The sequence below is a fragment of the Durio zibethinus genome, chromosome 5, assembly GCF_047325235.1.
Source record: "Durio zibethinus cultivar Kanyao isolate XHJ-2024 chromosome 5, ASM4732523v1, whole genome shotgun sequence".
Taxonomy (NCBI): Eukaryota; Viridiplantae; Streptophyta; class Magnoliopsida; order Malvales; family Malvaceae; genus Durio; species Durio zibethinus.
The window spans coordinates 24,755,202-24,780,558 of NC_143166.1; the positions used below are offsets into that span (position 1 = coordinate 24,755,202).

Consider the following 25,357-nt stretch of genomic DNA (forward strand, 5'->3'; position numbering starts at 1 on the left):
CTTGAATCTTGAACTCTTCTTTGTAGTACACCACTTAGTATTGAATTTTAGAGAAAACTACAGCTTTATTTCATGTTAAATTCTTTCTAAATGCCATTGACCTTATGCTCCTTTTATAACTTCATGCAAATCCTATTCTAAGTAGAATTAGGAATAACAAATCCTAATATGAATAGGAAATCCAAATCCAAGTAAGAAAAGTAAATAGAATTGCCATCTCATCTTGCCATATCATCCTCTATGTCATCTTTTTTAACTAATAAGAAAAGACTCCATGCCATGTCATCTATTAGTAATCCCATACATGTGCACCTACATAAGCTACTATGGACTTATATTCACTTGAAATTACAATTCAGCCCTCATACATTGCTGAAATTACCAACTTAAATCTTGCATAATGTTTTTCATTTTTTTTCAAGATTACATAAATTCAACTCCTTTAAACTTCACAAAACCAATCTTAAACATCTTTTCTATTCTTTACCTCTAAGATTTATAAAAAAACCAAGAACTTCCAAGAACATAACAAGAACATTACAAGATTCCATATTATGAATCAAGAATTATCCAAAATCGGTCAAGAATCATCAAGATTTACTAAGATTCATTCTTTTCTTCAAGACAACCTACAAAACAAAAATTAAACCATCTAGGACTAAAAAAAACGTTATTTAGCTAAAAACTAAGCCAAAATGAACCAAATAAGCACCAAAAACAAGCCTAAATAGCTTTATTTTAGAGAGTTATCATGAAATAGCAACAAGTAAGAAATTTCATGTTAGTTGTTTCATTAATTATCATATGATTGATGGACATACTATGATTAAACAATTGTGTGAAACTGAAATGCTTAATCAATTTAAGTAGTATAATATAAGCAAGGATGAAAAAATTATTGTGTCATCTATAATAGACAAACTTCTTCCATTATACAAGGACTTTAAAAGAAGTTTGAAACATAAAAATGAGAAAATCATTCATGAGGCTTTGGCTAATCATCTTTGAATTAAAAAGGAATACAGAAAGCAAGAATGGAATTTTAGTTATTGTGATGCCAAAGTTCATGTCATGGAGGAAAGACAAACCATTAAGCTTGCTAAAAAGAAGTTTAAGGAGATTGCTAATGGGCCTAAATTTAAGAAGATCCAAAAGAAGACAAAAAGGCATATGTTACCATCGTGGTAAGCCATGACATTTCAAGAAAGAATTTTGATTGCTATAGAAAAAAATGATTCCTCAAATGGAAATCTTCTAAAAAATTTGTTGCCATGTTTTTCAAAATCAATATAATTGAAAATGATGAATCTTGGTGGATTGATTCTAGGGCAACAAAACATGTGTGCAAGGACAAAAGCAAGTTCTCAACATTTAAACCAAATGAATGTAGTAGTGTGCTTTACATGGGGGATTCTTCTACAACAACAATCAAAGGCAAAAGGACTATTGAACTTGACTTCACTTTTGGAAAAATTCTAACTTTAGATGATGTTTATTATGTACTAAAAGTTCGTAAGAACTTAGTGTTTGGAAGTCTATTGAAAAAGCTTGGTTTCAAACTTGTATTTAAGGAAGATAAGTTTATTATGTCTAATAAAGGAATTTTTGTTGAAAAGGAGTATATGTATGAAGGAATGTTTAAACTCAATATTACTAATAAGAATAAGATTAATGTTTCTACTTATATGGTTGAATCTTCATAATTATGGCATCATAGATTAGGTCATTTAAATTATAAAAAATTACATGATATGAGTAAGCTTTTGTTAATTCTTGAATTTAGTAAGACATTAATAAATGCAATACTTACATGTTGACTAAGATTACCAGAAGTTCTTTTTCTAAGGTTAAAAAAATAGAAAGTTACTTGAGTTAATTCATAGTGATGTTTGTGATATGTATAGCACTCCAACATTATCTAGAAAAAAATATTTTGTCACACTCATAGGAGATTGTTTTAGATATTGTTATGTTTATTTGTTACATATTAAAATTGAAGAACTTGACAAGTTTAAAATTTATAAATTTGAAGTTGAACTTCAATGTTAATCTTTTATGAAGAGTTTGAGGTGGAATAGGGGTGGAGAATATTGTCTAAGTTACTTTGAATCCTCTAGAATAATCCACCAAGTTATAGCTCCTTACACACCACAACAGAGTAGCGTAGCTAAACAGAGGAATAAGGTCTTAACAGAATGGTAAATGCAATGTTATCATATTCTAGTCTTGGACAAAGGTCTTAGGGTAAAACTTTATTAACAGCTTGTCATATGCTAAATAGAATTCTTAACAAAAAAACAAAAATAACCTCATATGAGCAATGGAGGAAAAGAAAACCAAATCATTATTATGTAAGGGTTTAGGGATGTAGAGCTATAGTTAAAATTCCAAAACCCAAAAAAAACTAGGTGAAAAAGGAATAAAATGCATGTTTATAGGATATGCACAAAATATTAAAGCACATAGGTTCATGATGATTGAACCGAATGATCCAATTTTAGTTAACACTATTATTGAATCAAGAAATGTAATTTTTTATGAAAATTGATTTAAATCTATTTCAAGACAACTACAGCCACTATAATCAATTCATCCTACAAGTGGAAAACAAATTCCAAATCCATTGGAATAAACTAAAATTACTACTTAACCTTGTTAGGAAATAGGAACAAGTAAAAATGTTAGAATGGCAAAAGATTTTGGATCAGATTTCTTTTTGTTCCTTATGAAAAGGACTAGTGAAAGCATAAACAATAAAATTCCTTATTGTTTTAATACGGAGTCTAATCCTATTACATATAAAAAGGTAATTAAGTCTTAAGATTCTAACTTTTGGAAAAAATGCAATAAATAATGAAATGGACTCAATAATGGCAAATAACACTTGATTTTAGTTAACCTTTCACCAGGTTCCAATCCAATAAGTGGTAAATGGATTTAAAAAAATGAAGGTGGATAGAACCATAGATAAATTTAAAGCAAGGTTGGTAACCAAGGACTTTACACAAAAGTAAGGGATTGACTAATTTGATATTTATGCACCAGTAGCTAAAATTGCTACAATTAGGCTTCTAATTTCAGTTGCCTCTATTTACAGTTTGGTTACACATCAAATGGATTAAAGATAACATTTTTAAATGTTGAATTAGAAGAGGAATTATGTATGGAACAACTAAAAGGATTTATCATTCCAGGTTAAGAGCATAATGTTTGTAAACTTGTAAAATCCTTGTACAAACTTAAGCAGGCACCAAAACAATGGCACTAGAAGTTTGATGAAGCCATTCTCGCTAATGGTTTTAAAATTAATAAGTGTAATAAATACATATATACCAAATTTGAAAATGGCAATGGAGTCATAATTTGCTTATATGTGGATGATATGTTAAATTCGGCTCTAATTTAGAACAAGTTAAGGAAACAAAGAAATTCTTATCAAATAACATTTCAATGAAAGATATGGGTGGAGAGATTGTTATTCTTGGAATTAGAATAATCCAAAATGATTACAATCACATTCATTGAAAAAGTACTTAAAAAATTTTATCTTTTCGATTATTTTCCAATTTCTACACCCATGGATTCTCAAATAAAATTAGTATCTAATACTAGTAGGACAATTAATTAGTTGAATATGAAAAAGTAACTAGTTGCCTAACGTACACAATGATTTGTACAAGGCCAGACCTACATTTTTTGTTAAAAAGTTAAGTTAGGTACACAATTAATCCAAGTAACTTGCATTGGCAAGCAATTAAAAGAGTATTTAGGTACTTGAAGTAAACAATCAATTATGGGTTATGTTGTAGTGGATATTGGTTTACTTCAAATACCTAAGTACTCTTTTAATCGCTGACCAATGCAAGCTACTTCATGTAATCCCACATTGGAAAAGGAAACGATAAGATGGTCATTTAAATTAAAAGAAATAAAATTCCAATGTAGTTGGACTTAAGTGGCTAAAGTGCAAAAATAAACCATAGGCTTGGATTATCAAGCTTGGTTGGTCTTGCATAAATTAAATAATTAATATATATTAATATTTAATTAATGGCACTTGACACTTAGACACATGGCACGTGTAGTGAAGTAAATAAAATATTATTTTATTTAAAATTATTTTTTAATTAAACAAAAGTTAGTTAAGTATTTAAGTAATTAAGTCTATTAAAAAAAATAGATAAGAACATACAATTAAGTTTGTACAAAACATATAGACAAATCTATTTAAATAAGCAGTTTTAATTATTCAAAAACAAATAGTTTCTATCTATTCAAAATAGATAGTTATGTATGTAAAATGAAAAGACACTTAATTAATTATACAAACTTCTTTGGTTTTTAAAAACAAAAATACAAAAATAATTTACTAAACTCTTTCTCCTTCTTTAAATAGTTCTTAGATTTCTTTTATAAAGTTTTGTTTTAAAAATTACTTATAGAAATTTGGTGATCTTGTAATACACCAATAAATGCTCAGTGGACTAATTCCTCGATGCGAAATGTAATCAGTCATTGAGCTTCATTATTTTCTTGAAGTTTATTACTTGTAACCCTTTGGCATACCTACTAGTAAATAATATGGTGAAGTCGAATAAAACCTTAAGAAAAATGGTATTGTTACACACCTTGGAGCCTTTCCTCAAAATTCCAAATTTACCAGAAGTAATAATTCAAAATTGATTCAAAGTGAATGCATTAACATTGCCAAGGAAAATGTCTTTTGGTTATTTTTTAAATAGTTAAATACAAAAATAGCACATTTATTATACATTTTCTATTAGTTTGGTACCTAAAGAAATAAAATTCTCACTTTGGTAATTAAATTTTCATTTGATCAAGCACTGCAGTACTCCAGTCTGACAACATTAGTCAAATTTCTTATATGGCATTAATCCCTAATAAAATTAGGACACATGAAATAAATATCTAGTTAGCATCACATCATCTATTTTCTACATTAGTATTTAAATAAAAAAATTCAAAATTTTATTAAAAATATTTTTTTAATTCAAAACTTGAAAAAAATAAAAATAAAAATAAATTGGAAAGAGAGAATAAATTAATTTTTTTGCTAACATGGTAATAGCTAACATGGTGATGGCAAGATAGTTGTGATATGCAACATGATTTTATTGGTTAGTTATGTCAAGTGAGCCGCTTAACTGACAATAGCAGCCGAAAGTACCAAAATGTTTGAAGGAATGAAAATTATAATATCAAAATAAGAATTTTATTTCTTCAAATATCAAATTAAAAAAAATGTATAGTATAGGGGCATTTTAAATATTAAACCTTTTTGAAGGGAACATTTTACCTACAATCATTGTAGTGTAATTAACCAATTACAATTCAAAATTGTACAGGTTTATAAAAAATTTTTGCGAAGTCTATACTTATAAGTGATGGACCTCTACATAATTCTTGATTACAATTGAATAATTATAATATTGTAATAAAAATATTATAGGTGATATACTCTCCATTAAAAAAAGGCACATCGAATGAAAATGATTATATGAAAACCTTTCAAACTATGTTAACAAGGTATAGTAATTTATTTATTTATTTTAAACAGAAGATTTGGTGACTTCCTTTTTGAATAGATAGAGCTATAAAATTATAAAACACTAATGATGTTTTGAGTTCATATTGTAAAAGGGATGGTTTATTTTTTCCTTGTTCCCTTGTTTGATTAATTTGCACTTTAATTATGTTAGTGATTTTGATTAAGGTTTTGGTCAATTACTGTTATGTTATCTTTTTTTTAAAAAAAAAAAAAAAACTTGGAATTTCATTACTAAATGCAATGTCTATCTATATAAATCAAATCACTCATTTTGGATGGCAAATCTCTACCTAATAAGACTATGCAAAAATCGATTTTAATCGAAAAAATTGATCAAAAATCAATTTATAAGTTAAATCAATTTTGATTTTTTCAATTAAACATATTAAATCAGTTTGGATATCAGTTAAATTGGTTTAGACGATCGATTTTCAGTTCTAAGATTCATGAATCAAACTGACCAAAAAACTCAATTAAATATTATTAAAATATTTTATATTTTTATTAATTTAATTTTTTATATTCTTTTTTATCTTTTACATTTTATAATTTATACAAACGTAAAAGTAAATGTTTAAAACTCTAAAAGTGAAACTATGAAACCTTATTTATTTTGTTACTTTCTCTCATTTACAATGAACGTAAGTACGCAACCTTACCAACTCACCCAGACACCCATTCAATCACTCACCCTTGTAGCCATTTCCTAATCGATCTTGAAGGCTCAAGCTTCAATCGACAACCACTGACCACTGATGAAGCGATGACCATCACAACCTTTAAATGACTCATTTTACCTCTAATAGCTCTTCATCCGCTTGATCTTCTCATTTCTGCAACTCCATTCAACTCAACTCAAGGTAAGACTTTAATCCTTCTTTACCTATGCTTTCCGCTTGATTTTCACGTCATAAGTCAAATTTTGCTCACTTTAATGCTTTATTTCAACTAATTTTCAGAATAATTTTTGAATCCTCAATCAAAATATATTTGATTATTTAAAAAAATTATGGGCATTATTTAGTTCCAAGTGGATTTTGTCTATAAAATTCATAGATATATAGTTGAAATTTGGAACTACTTTAAAGAGCTTCATTGTGGAAGAGAGATCACATCGTCATTGCCATTGTTTATGTTTGGTAGCTTTTGCATTAATCACCCATTACCCTTGTAGGTGGACCAACCACTACAAACGTATCTTGCAATTTAAACCCCCAAACATGTTTTTCTCTCTTGAAAGCATTTCAAGCCCAATGTCCCACCTATTTTTCATTTCTTAAATAATACTAATACCCAAAAATTTATTTATATATAATTTCTCTAAATTTGCTTCTTCACTCATGAAAGTGATAATTCATACTCTAAAATTATGGATATCTGTGTGCCTTTATCACTTTCCAAGCTTTCGTACCCATATTATGTTCTCCATAATCTATATATACCATAACCAAAATATAAAATCAATTTAATGATTATTGCAACATCAGTTTTTTTCATAATGATATGAAATCTCAACAGGGTGACCAAGAATATAAGAATGAAGTTGAGTATGGCTTGGCAATAGTTAACATTTATTCTAATGGTTAATTCATCAATTTCATTGTCTTCATGATTTTAAAATACATTTAGAAAATTGAAGCATACCATCTTTAAACTAACATTTTTCTTTTTGGATACCATTTATGAATTGAATTGAATAAAAAGAATAGGGTTAGAAACTATATATGCAAAAATGTGTTCCTCTATTACATGCTGATGGGTGACAAAACAAAGATATGTGAATTATTTTTTACACAAGAAATATATAAAAAGGAAAGGTATCAACAAAACTAAAGGAAAATAAAGAATGATGCATATTTTCAAATTCATTCATAGTAAAAATTATACCATTTTTGAATGAAATATTGGCAAATGAAACCATAGTTTTTGTGTCATGGTATTTTTTTATACTCTTCTTTGTTGAACTTATATTAGTCTCTTTTTTGACATACAACATGAAACATAGTTCTTTTGTTCTTTCTTATCTTGATAACAACCAAATTCTTAAACCAAATGTTTAATAGGCTCAAGTATTAAGAAAATTGACAGTTGAACTCTGTAAACCTAGGTCCTAAAGGAAACCAAAACTTGCCTGGTCCCTCAGGAAGGCTCAAAGTAAAATTTCTCATAATGTTTGATTTGCTTTTACTCTGTCTGAATCCATTACAGCTAATAGCCAAAAATAACTTTGTCAGGCTTGCTAAATATAGAAGCAAACATCTGTTTTCACATTTCTTAACTACATTTCTCATTATCAAAATTATGAGCTTTTCTATCCTCATTCCATTCCATTTAATTCTGAATCTTGCCATTTGTTAGGTATGTTCCAAAAACAAATTTCATGAGCCAACTACAACATAATAACCTAACACAAATTTTCATTTTTGATGATGACTTCGAAAAGTTTCATGTGTCCATTTTACACAAATTTACTTGATTGAAAATGTGTAATCATTCTACTTTATGAGTATGATGTCAAGGTAAACTAACATATAAAGTGATGGTCATTGTCCAAGTGCTGAAGTGGCTAGAAATGTGGATCAATGATATAAATGATCCAAAAACTTATTATTGGAGAGACATAAAAGATTTCCTTGATTATCAATTCAAGTTTTATGTAAATACAAAAGGTTTGGCCCATTGATTTATCAACTCTTACAAAGATATACAATACCTTTATAAGTTACTAATTTTGGAAAATCTTGAGTGGAGTTTCTTTTTCTTCAAAGAGAAACAAAAGGATTAAGCCAAGAAAATAATACTTACATATAGCTTGGAAATCAGTTTCCTCAATTTTGCATGTTGTAACTTGAATCAATGAGAATTGGCTTCTTTTCTACCTTTGGCTTGTAAGCCTTATTAAGCTCTTTCTATTGAATTTATACGTTGGATAGCAAGCTCTCATTGCAGCCCTTTGAGTAAAAAATTCTTGTATCAGTTTAGCATAAATCTTTTTGGGTTCTAGGTCTAGGAAGAAATATTATATGTTGAATATTGTAACTAGTCAACATTGGAACTTGAGCCTTTAGTTTGTTTTGTCATTTTAAGCTCCTTTTATTTGTGTTCACATACCATTTCTAGTATACTAATTTGATCATATCATCATTGAACCATCATATCAACAATTTTTTTGTTCAATATTTCAAGTTCAGAAGTTAGCAAGCTAGCTTACAAAAATATACTTTCTGATAATGGTGGATATTTGGAATTTAACTTCTGTAATATTGTAATATTCATTATGTTGCCATCAAATTTTCTTGTAAGATTAACTTTATCTAATTACAAAGATTTTTTTTGTTAACATTTATTTTATTATTTGATTGGACATTTATTTTTTGCATCTAATACACATTTGATTAGACATTTATTTTATTAGTTTTTTTAGTTTGTATAAGCTGTGTTTACTCTTAAAACTTACTTACATTTTATTATTCCTTTGTTGAAGATGAGTGATGGAGATACTGCATAAACAGATACTTAATTGCTTCCTCAAGGTGAAGGAGACACACATGGAACAAAAAATGAAGTTTTGAGCACAAAACCAAAAAAGAAATGATGTAACACATGGTCGAAGGTATGGGATCATTTCACTAAATTTACTAGTTACAACGGTGATCTCAAAGCTAGATGCAATTATTGTGATAGAGAATTTTATGTTCACCTTAAAAAAATGGAACCTCTGCATTAAAGAATCACATGGGTGTTTGCACTAAATTTTCTCGTGCTAGTGGTGATCCTTCCCAAACGGAATTAGTTTTAAGCTTAGGAAGAAATGTGTCTTTAGGTACTTAGAAGTTTAATCAAGTTGTCATTAGGAGAGGTGTGGCTAAGATGATTATTATAGACTAATTTCCCTTTAGATTTGTGGAAGTTAAAGGATTTAGGCATTACATGCCTATTGATTGCCCCCGATTTCATATGCCATCATGATGGACTATTGCTAGGGATTGCTATCAAATTAATGTAGATAAAAAAATTTTTTAAAGTAATTCTTGAAATCGTCTACTACGAGAGTATCTCTAACTATGGACACATAGATCTCATTGCTAAGAGTCAATTATATGTGTCTTACTACTTATTTTGTAGACAATGATTGGAAACTTAACAAAAGGATTTTCAACTTTTGTTCTATTTTTAGTCATAAAGGTAAGCTTAATAGTAGAGCAATTGAGAAATGTTTATATGCTTGAGTGGTTGATAAAGGTTTCTCTATAACAGTTGATAATGCTAGTTCAATGATGTTGCAATCTCATACTTAAGGAAAAAATTTAATAATGCAAGAACTAGTATTGTAGGAGGCAAATATCTTCATTTGAGATACATTGCTCATATTGTTAACCTTATTATGAATGATGGGTTAAGAGAATCAACTATTTAGTTACTCATGTTAAAAGAGTAATTAGATATATGAGACAATCACCCTCTAAGTTAGCAAAGTTTAAAAAGTGTGCTATCAATGAACATATTCAAAGTAAGAGCTTGTTGTGCTTAGATGTTTGCATTAGGTGGAACTCTACTTTCTTGATATTGGAACAAGCTCAAAAATTTGAAAGAGCTTTTGAGATATTTGATAATGTTAATCCTTATTATAAAACTAAACTTTTATTAGGAGAAGGGGTGCCCAATCAAAATGAATGGGCCAATGTTAGAAAATTATGCCTTTTCTTGCAAAAATTTTACAATCTCACAATTAGAGTTTTGAGTTCTACATATGTCACCATTAACAATTTTCTTAAAGATATATGTGGTGTTTATGGTATTTTGCAAGACTGGCAATTGATTGTTGGTATTAAGTTATGTGCAATGGCTAAGAAAATGAAGGATAAGTATGACAAGTATTGGAGGAATATGGAGAAAATGAATATAATACTTTATATTGCTTTTATTCTTGATCCTAAAAAAAAAAAAGTTGCATTTGTAGAGTTTTGTTTTATGAAAATGTATTCTCGTGATCAAACTTTAGTGATGATTAAAAAAGTGCAAGAAGTAATAGTTGAGTTGTTTGATGAATACAAAAATATATTACAACCTCAATCTGAACAAGTTGGTGATAGTAACCATGCGAGTCAACTACCACCATCCACCAATGAATGTGGAACTATGGACTTATATGACTCACAAGCTATTATGGCTAAATTTAAGAGGTTTAGGAAACAATAAGGTAGAGAAGAGAATAAACTAGAGTTGGATAAATATTTGAATGAAGAGCCTGATGCTATTAAAGAGGGGGTGGACTTTGATGTTTTTCTTTGGTGGAAACTTAATAGGCATAGGTTTTCTATCCTTTCATATCTAGCTCATGATGTGTTGATGGTTCCTACATCTACAGTTACTTCTGAATTTGCTTTTAGCACTGGTGGCCATGTGCTAGATACATTTTAGAGTTCTTTAACTCCTAAGCTTGTTCAAGCTCTTATTTTTACTCAAGATTGGTTACGTAAAACTTCATATTTCGATCCAAATGCCTTAGAGGATGAAGTGGAACAACTTCACAAGATTGATTTGGGTAATTATTTTATTTATATCATTATTTTTCAATGCTTATTTCTTAAAATCTTTTAATTAAAGTTGACTTTTTTTTTATGTATTTTTAGATTTATCCAAGATTGAATTAGACCCCGTAATTGATTAGTAAAGTTTATTAATCAATTGAGGTAATATTAGCATTACTTACGTTTAATGTGATCTACACAGTTAAATCTTTCTCTTTTAGATAGTTTTAAATGAAATAATTTTTCATTGAATTATGTTGTGCTTTTATTTATTTATTGTTGGAATTTTAAAGGGTGTTGCTACCGTTGCTTGCTACCTACTACATGCTACTGCCTGCTACCTACTGCTTGTTGCTTCCTGCTACCCACTACCCACTACTGCCTGTTACCTACTAGATATTAATGTTTGAGACTTAGAATTTAAGTATTGTAATTGGTTAAGATGTTGTTGTTGCTTGTTGAATGTTGTTTGAGAATTAGACTTTATGGATTGTAATTGCTATGTATTGTATGTGTTTATGTTGTTTGAGACTTAGACTTGACTTTATAAAGCTTGTATTTAGATTTTATTTGAGTATTGCTCACTAATTTAAAGCTTGTGTATTGCTCACTGATTTAGAGCTTATGTCTTGCTTAGTGACTTAGACTTTATGAAGCTTGTGTGTTGCTCTTTAATGTTATTTGAGACATAGACTCACTCTATGTGTATTGCTCTTTAATGTTATTTGAGACATAGACTTACTCTATATTACGTATTGCTCACTGATTTAGAGCTTGAGACTAAACTTACTATGTCTGAAGCTTGTGTTTATAAAGTTTGTGTTTAGATTTTATAAAGCTTGTGTTTATGAACTATATGAAGTACATTGAAAGTTGAATATAGAAATAAGAAATCAGAATCGATTATACCAAAAAAATCAATCAAAACTAACAAGATTAAATCAATTCAGTTTTCTCGTTTTTATATTTCCTTTCGATCGATTTAGTTTTATCTTTAGGCTAAGTTGGTTAAATCAATTTTTGGATTTTTCCAACCGAATTAACCAAATTGACCAATTACTTAGTCCTACTACCCAATATCTATCTTAACCATCCTCCAAACCCTTTTTTGCTAATGCATGGGAAACATTATTGGCCTCTCGTCTAACATGCTGACATCTCCATATAGTGAAAGAATTCAGGAAGGTCTTCACATCCTCTATGATCGATCCTTCTAATTCTCTTTTTGCAAAATTTGTTTAATAATCGACAAGGAGTCCCCTTCGATTTCAATCACTTGAAAACCCATGGCAATAGCAAAACTCACTGTTTCGGCAGTAGCCATAGCTTCAATCGTGTCTACATGCCTTATCTTTTAATCTGTCTGCACACCACACCTAATACTTCCCCCTTCTAGTCCTTAGCCACCACCCCAATCCATTTTTTTTTATTCCTTACATCCAAAACACCATCAAAATTCAACTTGATAATGTCGTCATCTAGTGCTTTCCAAGTAGCTCGTTGACTCTAGACTAGGGTCATCTGTAGCTCATGTCCTTGTTGGCATCCTTAACATATTCTTGAGCAAAACACGCAACAAATTAGTATGTCCTATGGATATTATTAATGACTTCCTCATTACGAGTATGCCATAATCCTTCCTATTTCTCCTAAAATTGCCCTTACATCAATAGAGGCAACCCATTGTTTTGCATCATTCAATTCCTATCCCTCAACATAAGATGTGAGTTGTGCTTCCCTCCAAACATCTGCTGATTAGGTGCATTGCACAATTGCATGCAATGCCGTTTATTTACCTTTTTTACATCTTGGGCATATACTTGTTTCTATGATCTTTTTTACATTATTTTGGTGTACATAGCTAGAAAACTGTGACACCTTTGCCTTGCAAACACCCTAATTTTGTTTGGTAAGTTTGCCCTCCATATTATCCTCACTAGAGACACCTGTATGTTGTATGTTTAGTGTATTCTTGGGAAGCTAATGAGATCAGCAGTTTATAGCCTTTTCCCACATTGTATGTACCATCCCTACCATAGTGCCAGACTATTTCTTCCTGCCCTCCTAACATATTGCATGGGATTGCCATAATATCCTCTATGGTCTCTTGTGAAAGACAATTGCCAACTTCTCCTCGTCCCACTAGTTGGTTGTCTCCTTGAACAAGTCACTAACCACTGATCTTTGATGTTCAGCCTATTCTTTTATAATGGGGATGAATCTTCCGTTTCTTGGTATCCACGGATCTATCCAAATTTTAATATTTTCCCTTGATCCCACCCGCCACCTTATGCCTTTCCTTAGTACTTCACACCCCACACATATGCTACGCCATATATATGATGGACAATGACCCAGATTAGCTTCAAAGAATGAAGACCTGGGAAAGTACTTTTCTTTTAATACCCGGTAAGCAAGGGATGACATATTTCTCAGTAACCTCCAGCCTTGTTTAGCTAATACAGCTTGCCAGTGGATTCCTCGTCCATCTTTGCCTCGGTTCCACCAATATCTACTCATTATCATGTTTAGCTCATGGCTCAAACCTTTTGGTAACAAAAAACATGACATTACATGTGATGATATGGACTGTAACACTGCTTTAATAAACTCCTCCTTACCTTCAATCAAATATCCACTTTTGGCACCAATTTTGTATCATTTTGTGCATTTTATCTACAATCATCCTAAAGGTCCTCTTTTTACCCTTCCTAAGAATCATTGTTAGCCTTAGGTATTTTTTTTCGGATTGTTTGTATTTTTTTTTTTGTTTTTTTGAGTTTTGGTTGTATTCATAAAATTTGATATAAATCATTAGTGATGTTTTCAGCTGGCTCTGATTCATCAGTCTTACACGGGGCAATGGTCCAAGACCAGTTTTGGCCATTGGTGAACAGCTCATTGGTCCAAAACCATTTATTTGCTGCAAAATGCAACAGCTCTGCCTTTTCCTTGGGTTTATTGACTGTTGAGTTGAGCACGTAAATTGCATAAAAGCATAAAGATGGCATTTCATCAAAACCATCTGCTGGGATATTTCGGCCCTATTGGATGTTAGGTGTGAGAACCCACACTTAACGCATTTGAAAGTTCCTTTTTAATTTTCTAATGACCAAATTGCTATGCCTTGTCTTGATATTACATGGATACCTAATTTTCTATGTTTATATGATGGAAATTCATACAAACTGGCAATTTGTACTTGTGAGCTAATGAATTAAAAGTAGACGTCGTATATTGACGTGTCGATCATGGCATCACCGACTGGACTGGATAAAGGTCACAGGGCATGATGGACCCCAAAGTTTTCACGTGTTAGACATTTGGGCCTATTTCCTGCCAAGTATTTATTATTTTATTTTTAGAGCTGACCTCAGAGTAAACGCTTTTGGCGTGTCTTCTAAGACGGATGTGACTATAATTCCTATTGGATTCGGATAACATACAATGCATCACCTACTTTGACTTTGTTATAACGCTTCTTTTATAATTATCAACATTAAACAATTTTTGAACTGGCTCGTTGACGGAGGTTTTTTTTTTTTTTTTTTTTTTCTTTCCTTCTGTCATTTTCTCTTTTGGTTCTCATTCTCTTCTAAATTGAAATCCTAATGTAAATATATTATTATTATTCCTCGGTTGTTTCTTATTCGCCCAAAACCAAACTTCTTTCCTGCATTTTGGAAGATATGATCTCAAGACTTCATCTGGAAGAGAAAAAAAAAAAAAGTCCCCTACTTCAACCCTAGATTATTGTCTTCTAAATTTTAAGAATTTCCCAATTTCAAGACTTGCATGTAAAATGCATTGCAAACCATTAACAAGCCAATACTGAAGGGGAATTTCTTTCAAAAAACTAAGGACTATTGCACGAGGTTTGCCTAAGTCAATCCCTAGCCCTGAAGGAAAGCAACGATGAGTCCCCTCAACTTAAAATACACGGCCACAAAAAGGCCATGTTACGATGATTCCAAATGATAGAGGATGCCCCTCGCCTTATAAAACAACAGATTTGAAGTAAGCAAAATTGGAAAAGAAGCTCAAAGAAATTGTTTTTACTGTTTCCTTCGTGGCCTTCGAAGAAACGTTCAAGATCATGATTCATGATTCAATCACCACAAGAAAGTCACAGTTTTGAATAACAGCAGTACCAGGGATTTTAATACTACTACTAAACAAAATCCTGGTGAGGGTAGTTCCGTTGATTTGGTCCCAGCCGAAACCTTCTCTCTCTCCTTCTCTGCCAATAGGTAAAACAAGACAATTTCTGTGAAGGAGCAATCCAACACCCTTCTGTTTAAAATTCTTTGGAAAAAGAAAAAAAAAATCTTTGTAAAGGTTCAGTGTTACCGTTGCCGTTATTGACTTGCTTTTTTCCTGTTCTTTCCTATAAAAAACTCAGAGCATAACAACATTTTTGCTCATTCATTATGCTTTCTCATTGCCTTTTTCCTCAACCAAAAAGCTTCTTTGTTGCTTTCACCTAAAGGGTCAGGATTTTCTGCTTTTCTCTCATTGAATGCAGCTTTTGATCACCCAAACAACAATACAGGTACCCACTATTCCTTTGCATTTCTAATATTTTGCTGTAGTTAACTTCATCATCTTTCTTCTTTACAGGCACCCACTATTCCTTTGCATTTCTAATATTTTGCTGTAGTTAACTTCATCATCTTTCTTCTTTACCTTTTTTTTTCTTTTGATTTTTGTGATTTGGGATGCTGCAGTGCAGATAGCTTATGATCATGTCGTTTTTACCCGCACGAAAAGGGAGACACAGACAACGGTACGAGGATCATCTGAGGCTTGTTGCTGGGTAATCTCGAAATTTCATTGCTTTCTAATTTTTATATTCTTTCCTTGTTTCTGCTTCTTGTTCTTGCCTCCTTCATTTTATTTCTAGCCTGTGAAAATTGATAATAACAGTTCTTCTTTTGTTCTTTCCTTGGTTTCTTGTTCTCATGTCAGTTCTGTTAAGCTCAAGTAATGTGGTTGTAATAACATTTTTTTTAGTGTTGATAATAACAACATAATTTCAGGTGAATACGGTGTCTATGTCTTTGAGAATTAGTGGCAAGCATCATTGTTTTTCTGAGACCTGAATGCTTCTTTCAAACAGAAAGGAGAGCAAAATAACAATAAGAAGTGACAAATTACTGTGGTTAAGGTGATCGTGGTTTTGCTTTTATGTCAATTTTCTCTGATAAGCACCAAAACAGAGATGGACCTTTGCCTTGACTTTCTGTGGACCCTGTTATTGTCTTGATAGTTAATTTCTCCACATCCATTTTCTCTACAAGGACATAAACAAAAAAATAAAAATAATAATTATAAGGATACCAGTGGTCATGTTTTTAAACATAAAAGATAAGATTAAAAATGAAGAATGGACACAATAAAGATTGTATTCTTGGAATAAATTAGAGTCATTGATCACTTGAAAATTTCTTTCGAAGTGGGTAATATTGCTCTTGTTGCTTACTTTTCCATATCAACTTTCTTAATTTTTAGTGTTGCTGTTTGGAACCATAGCTGATAACAAGCACCCTTGTTTATAAGTTAGTGCAAAGTATCATGAAGAGATTGACTTATTGGAATCTTAAGAAATGGTGTAATGTCAGCTGTTACTTAACATACTACTTTTTATAGATGCATGAATTCTTACATGAACAGCTACAAACCTGCTTTGTTCTATGCGGTTTTTTCTACTCACGGTTGCTCTTTCTGGTGCAACTAGGTGTATTCCGTACAGACTCGAGAACGATGTTGAGGAGAGAAACGGCAATGCTACGAGCAGGATTACTGTTCTCATGATATCCACGCCTAATCGTGATGATCTTGTGTTCCCTAAGGTATATACTTATCTTCCCACAGCTGATCCATTCCCAAATTAGATGCTAATCTATCTGATGTATTTATATAAAAACCATACGATTGATGGAATCGTTGGCGTTGAGGTTGACACTTTTACATGATTGTCAGGGTGGATGGGAAGATGATGAGACTGTTCATGAAGCAGCATGTCGTGAGGCCCTGGAGGAAGCCGGAGTCAAAGGAATACTTGATGTAGGTTTCAATATCCCTTCTTGGCATAGGCATGACTAATATCTACTGTTGCTTATTAAATTTAATGTTTCATCGGGAACTAGAAGGAAGTATTTAGTACTCATATTATGGATACTGGTGTTATCTAACTTCTTCTCCTTTTAATTCATAGTAATTAAATTGATTTGCATTAGCTTATGCTGTTGACAGTACTGCTACAATTACTAATCTAAAGAATGTACAATTTCTTTCTAAACTGCTATTGGCAGTTGGCTAAGGTAGCAAGGAATGGAAAATATTCAGGCTAGCCTTTAGAGGTCAAGTTACATCCAGCTAAGAAAAAGATTTATTCATTCAAGTGTATTGAGTTCCTATCTTTTTGTTCCTTAATTGTTGGTATGAAGCTAATGCTCTTTGAATGGCTCTGGCTGATCTTGGTTTATTTGATACATTAATCCATCTAAATTTCTTATGTAGCATGTGCCCCTTCTGAGATTTATTCTGTAAAAATATTTGACTGGTTTCAATTATAACCAGTCAGTACTGGCAACTGGAGAGTTTAGAATTTGATGAAAATGGCGATGTACTTATGAATGGATGGAGACATAAGTTTTACTTATCAGGTAGTATATATATGCTCTATGGCGTGATGAAATCATTGATTATGGCCAGGCAGAAAAAATGGAAAGGGATGAAATTGTCTTAGAAAGGAAAATAGGATTCGAGGCAACCATACAGTGTTGGGCTAAAGCTCTTGGTGCAGTCAAAATTGTTATGCTGATGCTGCACATGTTTCCTCTCTTTGCACGTTCCATGAGAATGAGCCTTTGTACTATGTATGCCACCCTTGCTAATATGAATTTTTGTACAACTTCCCTTTCATCTAAAGCACATGGCTCAGCATGCAGTTGGTACGCTAAACAGCTTTCAAAATAGTTCCTACTTTCCATATTTCTAAATGGAACGTGGTTTGCATTGGTCTTGTAATCTTTTACGCATCCACATTTGATGATGCAGAAATTTGTATGAGGTTTAATTTCATATTTACATGCCTGTACTACTCATACTTCACAGCACAAAATCATTTCTAACTGCTTACAGTGACCTTCAAAACAGTTCCTGCTTTCCATATTTCTAAATGGAATATAGTTGCTTTGGTCTTAATCTTTTACGCATATCCACGTTTGATAATGCAGAAATTTGTATTAGTTCTTAATATCGCACTTCAATGCTCAAAATCATTGCTCAGTGCTGGCTGTGACAGATGCATTTGATGTATCATTATGTGATGATGGACCGACATTCCTTGCATAAATCTGTGTTTTCAATATATAATGGAGTCATTTTCCTTTTATTCAGGAGGATCCACTGGGAGTCTGGGAATTTAGAAGCAAGAGCAGACAGAACAGCTGCAACATTGAAGGTGGTTGTAGAGGATATCTGTTTGCCTTGGAGGTGACTGAAGAACTTGACTTATGGGCAGAGCAGACTATTTACCAGAAGAAATGGGTCAGTGAGCAATTAAGGTTTAACAGAACTCTAGGAATCTAACTTGGCAACGAACATCGCACACATTGGTCATATATATATATATATATATATCGCTTTATCTTTTATGATAAATCATCTTGACAATGCCCGAAAGGAACATTTTCCCGGCAGCTAGTTTATTTCTTAACATGTTTGGAGAAATAGTCTACAAGATGAATTTGCCCTTTTGACCACTTGAACGTATTCACTAACCTTTATTTTTGCCAACTTGATGATCATATAGCCATATTTGAACAATATTTATGAGTGAAATATTTGATTTCTTTTGCAGCTTTCCCCAGAAGAAGCGTATAAATTTTGCCGCTATGATTGGATGAGAGATGCTCTTCGAGTACTGTTGACAGCCATCGAGAAAGACAGGAAGAATGGGAGGTCAGAAAAGTTGGTGGAGTTGCCTATGTACCCAGCGTCGGATGCCCTGGCAGAGCATCAGATGTTATCAGCTGGTTGCTCTGGAAAACCATCCAGCGTGCAGCACCTTGAAGAGTCATTTACTAGTAAGTGTATTGTGAAGGGTTAATGAGTTAGCTGTTTGCCATCATTAACTGTTGAATACTGGGTCACACTCAATCTTCTTATCTCTTCTAGCTTTTACAATTTCTGTAAAAATATGGCAAATGTGGAGAAAAGAATAAACTGAACGTCTTTGTTAATATTAATGGATTAATTTTCATTTGTATGTGTATGGAATGGATTTAAATTTTTTACTTTTATTCCAAAGCAAATAAGTCAACAACATTTTATTTTACTGTAAATAAAATCATAAATTTTCAAAGTTGCATAAAAGGGTTCAATTGAATTAAATGAGACTAATGTCCATTTACTAACATCCTATCGTGATGTAATGTGTAAAATGACATACTGATATAGATGCTTACAATAAAATTTTTTCTCTTTTATCTTTCATCTATTTATTTTTTATTTATCTATTTTTTCTTTAGTTATTTACTTTGAATAATTATGAATTGAAAGTTGATTCGAGGCAAGTGTTCGAATCTATTATAGCATATCCCCTTGACCAATCTTTTTAATTTTATAAAATCTTTTTTTGGATTTTACTTACATTGGTGAAAAAATAATTTTTTTGTGCTAACCAATTTATTGTATACCTATCTTAAGTAGAAGTTTCTTTATGAAGTTTTTTTCTCTTGCATAGAACAAACAATATTACTTATCAATTCCTGTTTTATAATTTTGTTTGATCAAATAAAAATTCGGCCCATAACATTTATGTTAGTTTTTCTTTTTAAATGCATTCAAAACAATTGGCTTTTTAGGTGGTCATTTTAGAAAAGTGAAATCAAAATAATTTTTCTAGTTACTTCATTTTTTATTTCTATTTAGAAAAAATTCTTAAAAAAGCATTTTGCTTACACTGAACTAAAATAAGATGTAAATATCTCTTAGTTATCTCAACCTCAAGTAGAGTTTTTATGAACTCTTTTTCCCAAGAAATAAAAGAAAAAAAAAAGCCCAAAATCAAAAATAGGAGATAAAAAAAATTACACACAAAAAAAAAAAATGATCTTAGAAAATAAAACCATTAACCATCTATCACCTACTAGACATCAAACCCCATCCTCGCACACCACTACATCGTGGTCAATACTATTCACCACTGCCACGCCCACTTAAACAAGTAATCAAAGTTGTAAATTTAGTACTAAAAAATGTTTTAATTTTTTTATTTACAATAAGATATATTGGGTCCTTTATTTATTTATTTATTTGTTTATATCCTATTAACTATAAATATATATAGTTTAGTATTAAACTACGTAATAAAGTCAAAAGAAATTTAATTTTCTTTTTTAATTTTGTATTATTTTTTATTTTTCTTTTTTACTTTTTTTTTTATTTATCAAATTGTATATTTTTAACATTTACATTTTTGCCAAAATAATAAAATTTGTCGTAACACCGAAACTCATAAAACCAATTAGTACTATTTATTATTAAGATTGGTACAAAAAATCACCATCAATGTATCAAGTTTTGTCAAAAGCAACAAGTATTGGTTGATACAAGCGATATCAAGATGAGATTAACAATTTTACAAGTTACTCTAATAATTTTGAGATTGTTAGATGATTTACAATAATACAAGAAGATACTATCATTTTTTTTTGTTAGGTATAATTTATCACTTAAAACTTATCCTTTAATAAAATCTTAGAATTAATTAAAACTTATTAAAAATATAATTTTTTTGTCTGTGAAAATAGTTTAAATTTAGGAATACGATTATGCATGAGAAAATATTAATATCCCATAGCGCTTGTTTTAAAAAAATAGTATCAATTAGCCATATATTATCTTTGGATCTTGAAAAAAAAGTCTTAATTAGACATTTGAAATTAATTTCTTTGACTCCCTTGTATTTATCACAATTTTGATTTTTTTATTTCATTTTCTTCACAAAATTTTTTTTTTCTTTTCTTTTTATAAAAATTATTATTCCATTTTTTATTTGAAATATAAAAGTTAGAACCTTATTATTGAAAATTTTTTAAAATGTTTCAGTACATTGATAATAGTGAGAAAAATTTTCTCACCTAAAAATTTTTGAAGAATTATTACTTTAACTTTTTTAAAATCCCATATTCGAAGACTCGTATATTTTTTTTAAAAAAATTCAATTAATAAAGGCAAATAATATTCACACCTTATTTTTAATTTTCTTATATTTTTTAATTAAAAAATAAATGAAAACCTATTTATATTGAATATCTTTCTTAATACTCCGATTCTTATGATAGCATTTTTAAAAATATCCTCATCTAAATATTTTTAAAGAATTGCTACTCAGATTTTCCTAATATCCCATCATCGGATGAAATTTTCATTTTTTATTATTAGATTTTTTTAACACTTGTTTTTTTAAAATATATTTATTTTTAAATTTTAAATTTTAAATATGCATAGATAAACAAATAAATAACTTAACATAAATATATTTAAATAATAAAATAAAAAATTATCCAAACAAGGTTAGTCAACCCTAGTTAATGGTTTAAAGTGGTTCACTAGTGGTTTGGATCGATTCACTTCGGTTTTCTAATGGTTTATAGTAGTTCAATCTAATTTTCTAATGGTTTGGAGTAATTCAATCCAGTTTGGATTGGTTTAGTCAACAGTTCAATTGAATCGATCCTAGGCTACCCAACAAGGGATGGCTCGGGTAAGGTACATGAATCTCGAGTTAAGTTTGGGTCCATGTATGGGTTTTTTGATTTCTTTCTTTTTTCTTATAAAAGCCAAGTTTCTTTTTACTTCATTCCAAACCTTTCACCAAAAAAAAAAAAATCTAAACTCTTTCAAAATCAAAAAAAGACTGGCCATCTCAAACCCAAAAATTGGTTAATGATTGTCGTTGCCATCGTCGTTTGTCAACAACAGTTGTAGACACTTAATTTAATCCGAATCGATTTGAGTCTATTCAATTTTTGTGCTTAATTTAAACATTTTAATTCAGGCCAAATTATGTGTTGCAATTGGATTGAGCTACTTTGGGTTTTTTTCAAATTAATTGTTTTTCAATCATTTTGCATAAACCAAAAATTCAACTCAATTTTATTTGGGTATTCAAAATTCAATCACTTTGGCTTGAAAGCCCAATTAAAGGCCCAAAGCCCAATTGTGAACTCCAAATTAATTTTTAAAGCTCATGTCTATTTTGCTAGATTTTAAATTAATTTAATTTAAATTAAAAAAACAAAAAAATGCAAAGTGAAAATTGTTTAGAGTTTCGGTGGCCAAGTTTTCACTTTCTCTTCAAACCAAGATCACTTAATTTCCATCTCTAGTTATCCACTATTTCTCCTTGATATTTCCCCTGTTTACCTCTAACCCAATTTAATCAAAACTCTTTACTTTTTCTCCCTTCTAAATGCAGCAACAATTGCTACAACATCAAGCCAAAATCTGCTTGTCTACCTTTTCAAAAAATCATTTCATTGCAAGCATTTTACTTTGGGATTCCTAATAAACTGGAAGGCAATTTACGAAGGGATAAGAAGGATACATAATAGATAGGGAGAAATTTATAGAAAGGAGCTAATGAAAAATCTTGACTATCCACCCTAAAATACCCATAGCCAATAACCACCTTATCTCCCATTGGCCAAAACTCACCCTTTTATCGCCACTTACCCAATTTACCACTAAGAGTACATACCCTCTTACCAAACAACCCCACTTTCAATCACCATAACAACTTACCTATAACCTCATAACAACAACTAAATTCCATCTAGCCCTCAATTACTCACACTACCAAGTAACCAAAAAAAAATAAAACATAAAAATCAATTTAACCACATTCTTCTTGGAGGAAGTCACAATATTGAAAGTAAAGAAAAGCTAGCAAGAAATCAAAAATAAAAAAAAAAAGCACAAATTGAGAATATGACTGTGCAAAAATCGATTTTAACCAAAAAAATTGATAAAAAATTTATCTATAAATTAAATCGATTTTGATTTTTTTAGTTAAACATATTAAATCGATTTGAATATCAGTTAAATTGGTTTAGGCGATCTGTTTTTGGTTTTAAGATTCATGAACCAAATCGATCGAAAAACTCGATTAAATATTATTAAAATATTTTATATTTGTATTAATTTAATTTTTTATATTCTTTTTTATCTTTTACATTTTATAATTTATACAAAATTAAAAGTAAAACTCTAAAACTCTAAAAGAGAAATTGTGAAACCCTTTTTTTTGTTACTTTCTCTCACTAGTGACCAACACAAGTATGCAAACCTCACCGACTCACCTAGACACCCACTCAGTCACTCACCCTTGCAGCCATTTTCGAGTTGATCTTGAAGGTGTAAGCTTCAATCAACAATCACTAACCACCAATGAGGCGATGACCACCGCAACCTTCAGTCAACTCCTCTCACCTCTCACAGTTTTTCATCCACTCAATCTTCTCTCTTCTGTAACTCAACTCAAGGTAAGATCTTTATCCTACTTTACCCATGCTTTTTGCTCGATCTTCACATCACAAGTCAAATTTTGCTCACTTTAATGCCCTATTTCAACTAATTCTCATAATAATTTTCTAATCCTCAATCAAAATATATTTGATTATTTAAAAAAATTATGGATATTATTCAGTTCCAAGTGGATTTTGTCTGTAAAATTCGTAGTTATATAGTTTTAAATTAGAACTACTCTACGGAGCTTCACTGTGGAAGAAAGATTACATTGTCATTGCCATTGTTTGCGTTTGATAGCTTTTGCATTAATCACCCATCGCCCTTGTTGGTGAACCAACTACCACAGATGCATCTTGCAATTTGGACCCTTAAACATGTTTTTCTCTCTTAAAGCATTTCAATTCCAGTGTCCCACCTATTTTTCATCCTTTAAATAATACTAATACCCAAAAATTTCTTTATATATAATTTATCTAAATTTGCTTCTTTACTCATGAAAGTGATAATTTAGTCTACAAAATTATGGATATCTATGTGGCTTTATCACCTTCCAAGCTTTGGTACCCATATTATGCTCTCTATAATCTATATATACCATAACCAAAATATAAAATCAACTTAATGATTATTGCAATAGTAGCTTTTTCCATGATGATATGAAATTTCAATAGGGTGACCAAGAATATAAGAATGAAGCTGAGCATGGCTTGGCAATAGTTAACATCTATTCTAATGGTTAATTCATCAATTAGATTGTCTTCATGATTTTAAAGGACATTTAGAAAATTAAAGCACACCATCTTTGAACTAGCATTTTTCTTTTTGGATACCATTTATAAATTGAATTGAATAAAAGAATAGGGTTAGAAACTATATATGTAAAAATGTGTTCCTCCATTACACGATGATGGGTGACAAAACAAAGATATGTGAATCATTTTTTACACTAAAAATATATAAAAAGGAAAGTTATCAACAAAACTAAAGGAAAATAAAAAATGATGCATATTTTCAAATCCATTCCAGCTAAAAATTGTACCACTTTTGAATGAAATGTTGGCAAATGAAACCATAGTTTTTGTGTCATGGTATTCCTTCATGCTCTTCTTTGTTGACCTTCTATTTAGTCTCTCTCCTAACTTGTAACACAAAAAATAGTTCATTTTTGTCTTGTCATGACAACAACCAAATTCTTAAACCAAATGTTTAATAGGCTTATGTATTAAGAAAATTGATAGTTGAGCTCTAGTAAACCTAGCTCTTAAAAGAAACCAAAACTTGTCTAGTCCCTTATGAAGGCTAAAAGGAAATTTTCTCATAATGTTTGATTTGCTTTTACTCTGTCCAAATCCATTGAAGCTAATAGCCAAAAATAACTTTGTTAGGTTTGCTAAATATAAATGCAAACATATATTTTTGTCTTTCTTAACTACCTCTCTCATTATAAGAATTATGAGCTTTTCTATCCTCATTTCCATTCCATTTAATTCTCAATCTTGCCAGTTGTTAGGTCTATTCCAAAATCAAATTTCATGAGCCAATCACAAGATAATAACCTGACACAATTTTTTTTTCTGATGATGACTTGGGAAAGTTTTAGGTGGCCATTTTAAACAAATTTACTTAACTGAAATTATGTAATCATTCTGCTTTATGATTATGATGTCAAGGTAAACCAACATACGAAGTGGTGGTCATGGTCCAAGTGTTGAAG

General features: G+C 30.6%; 1 protein-coding gene across 3 annotated transcripts; it reads left to right on the top strand.

The window, feature by feature from the left end:
* The first annotated feature begins 14,856 nt into the window (after positions 1-14,856).
* Positions 14,857-19,381, top strand: LOC111283101 (nudix hydrolase 13, mitochondrial-like). Of its 3 annotated transcripts, none has more exons than XM_022871509.2 (6): positions 14,857-15,652; positions 15,833-15,916; positions 16,838-16,952; positions 17,083-17,166; positions 18,505-18,654; positions 18,968-19,381. In XM_022871509.2, exons 2-6 carry the CDS (start codon positions 15,840-15,842, stop codon positions 19,214-19,216), a joined length of 675 nt encoding a protein of 224 aa, XP_022727244.1. In that variant the 5' UTR covers positions 14,857-15,652; positions 15,833-15,839; the 3' UTR covers positions 19,217-19,381. The 3 variants fall into 3 exon arrangements, with proteins under 3 accessions (XP_022727244.1, XP_022727242.1, XP_089617001.1); XM_022871507.2 differs by having other exon boundaries at positions 14,860-15,652; positions 15,828-15,916; XM_089760875.1 differs by lacking the exon at positions 14,857-15,652 and adding an exon at positions 16,140-16,267 and having other exon boundaries at positions 15,828-15,916.
* Positions 19,382-25,357: the final 5,976 nt, after the last annotated feature.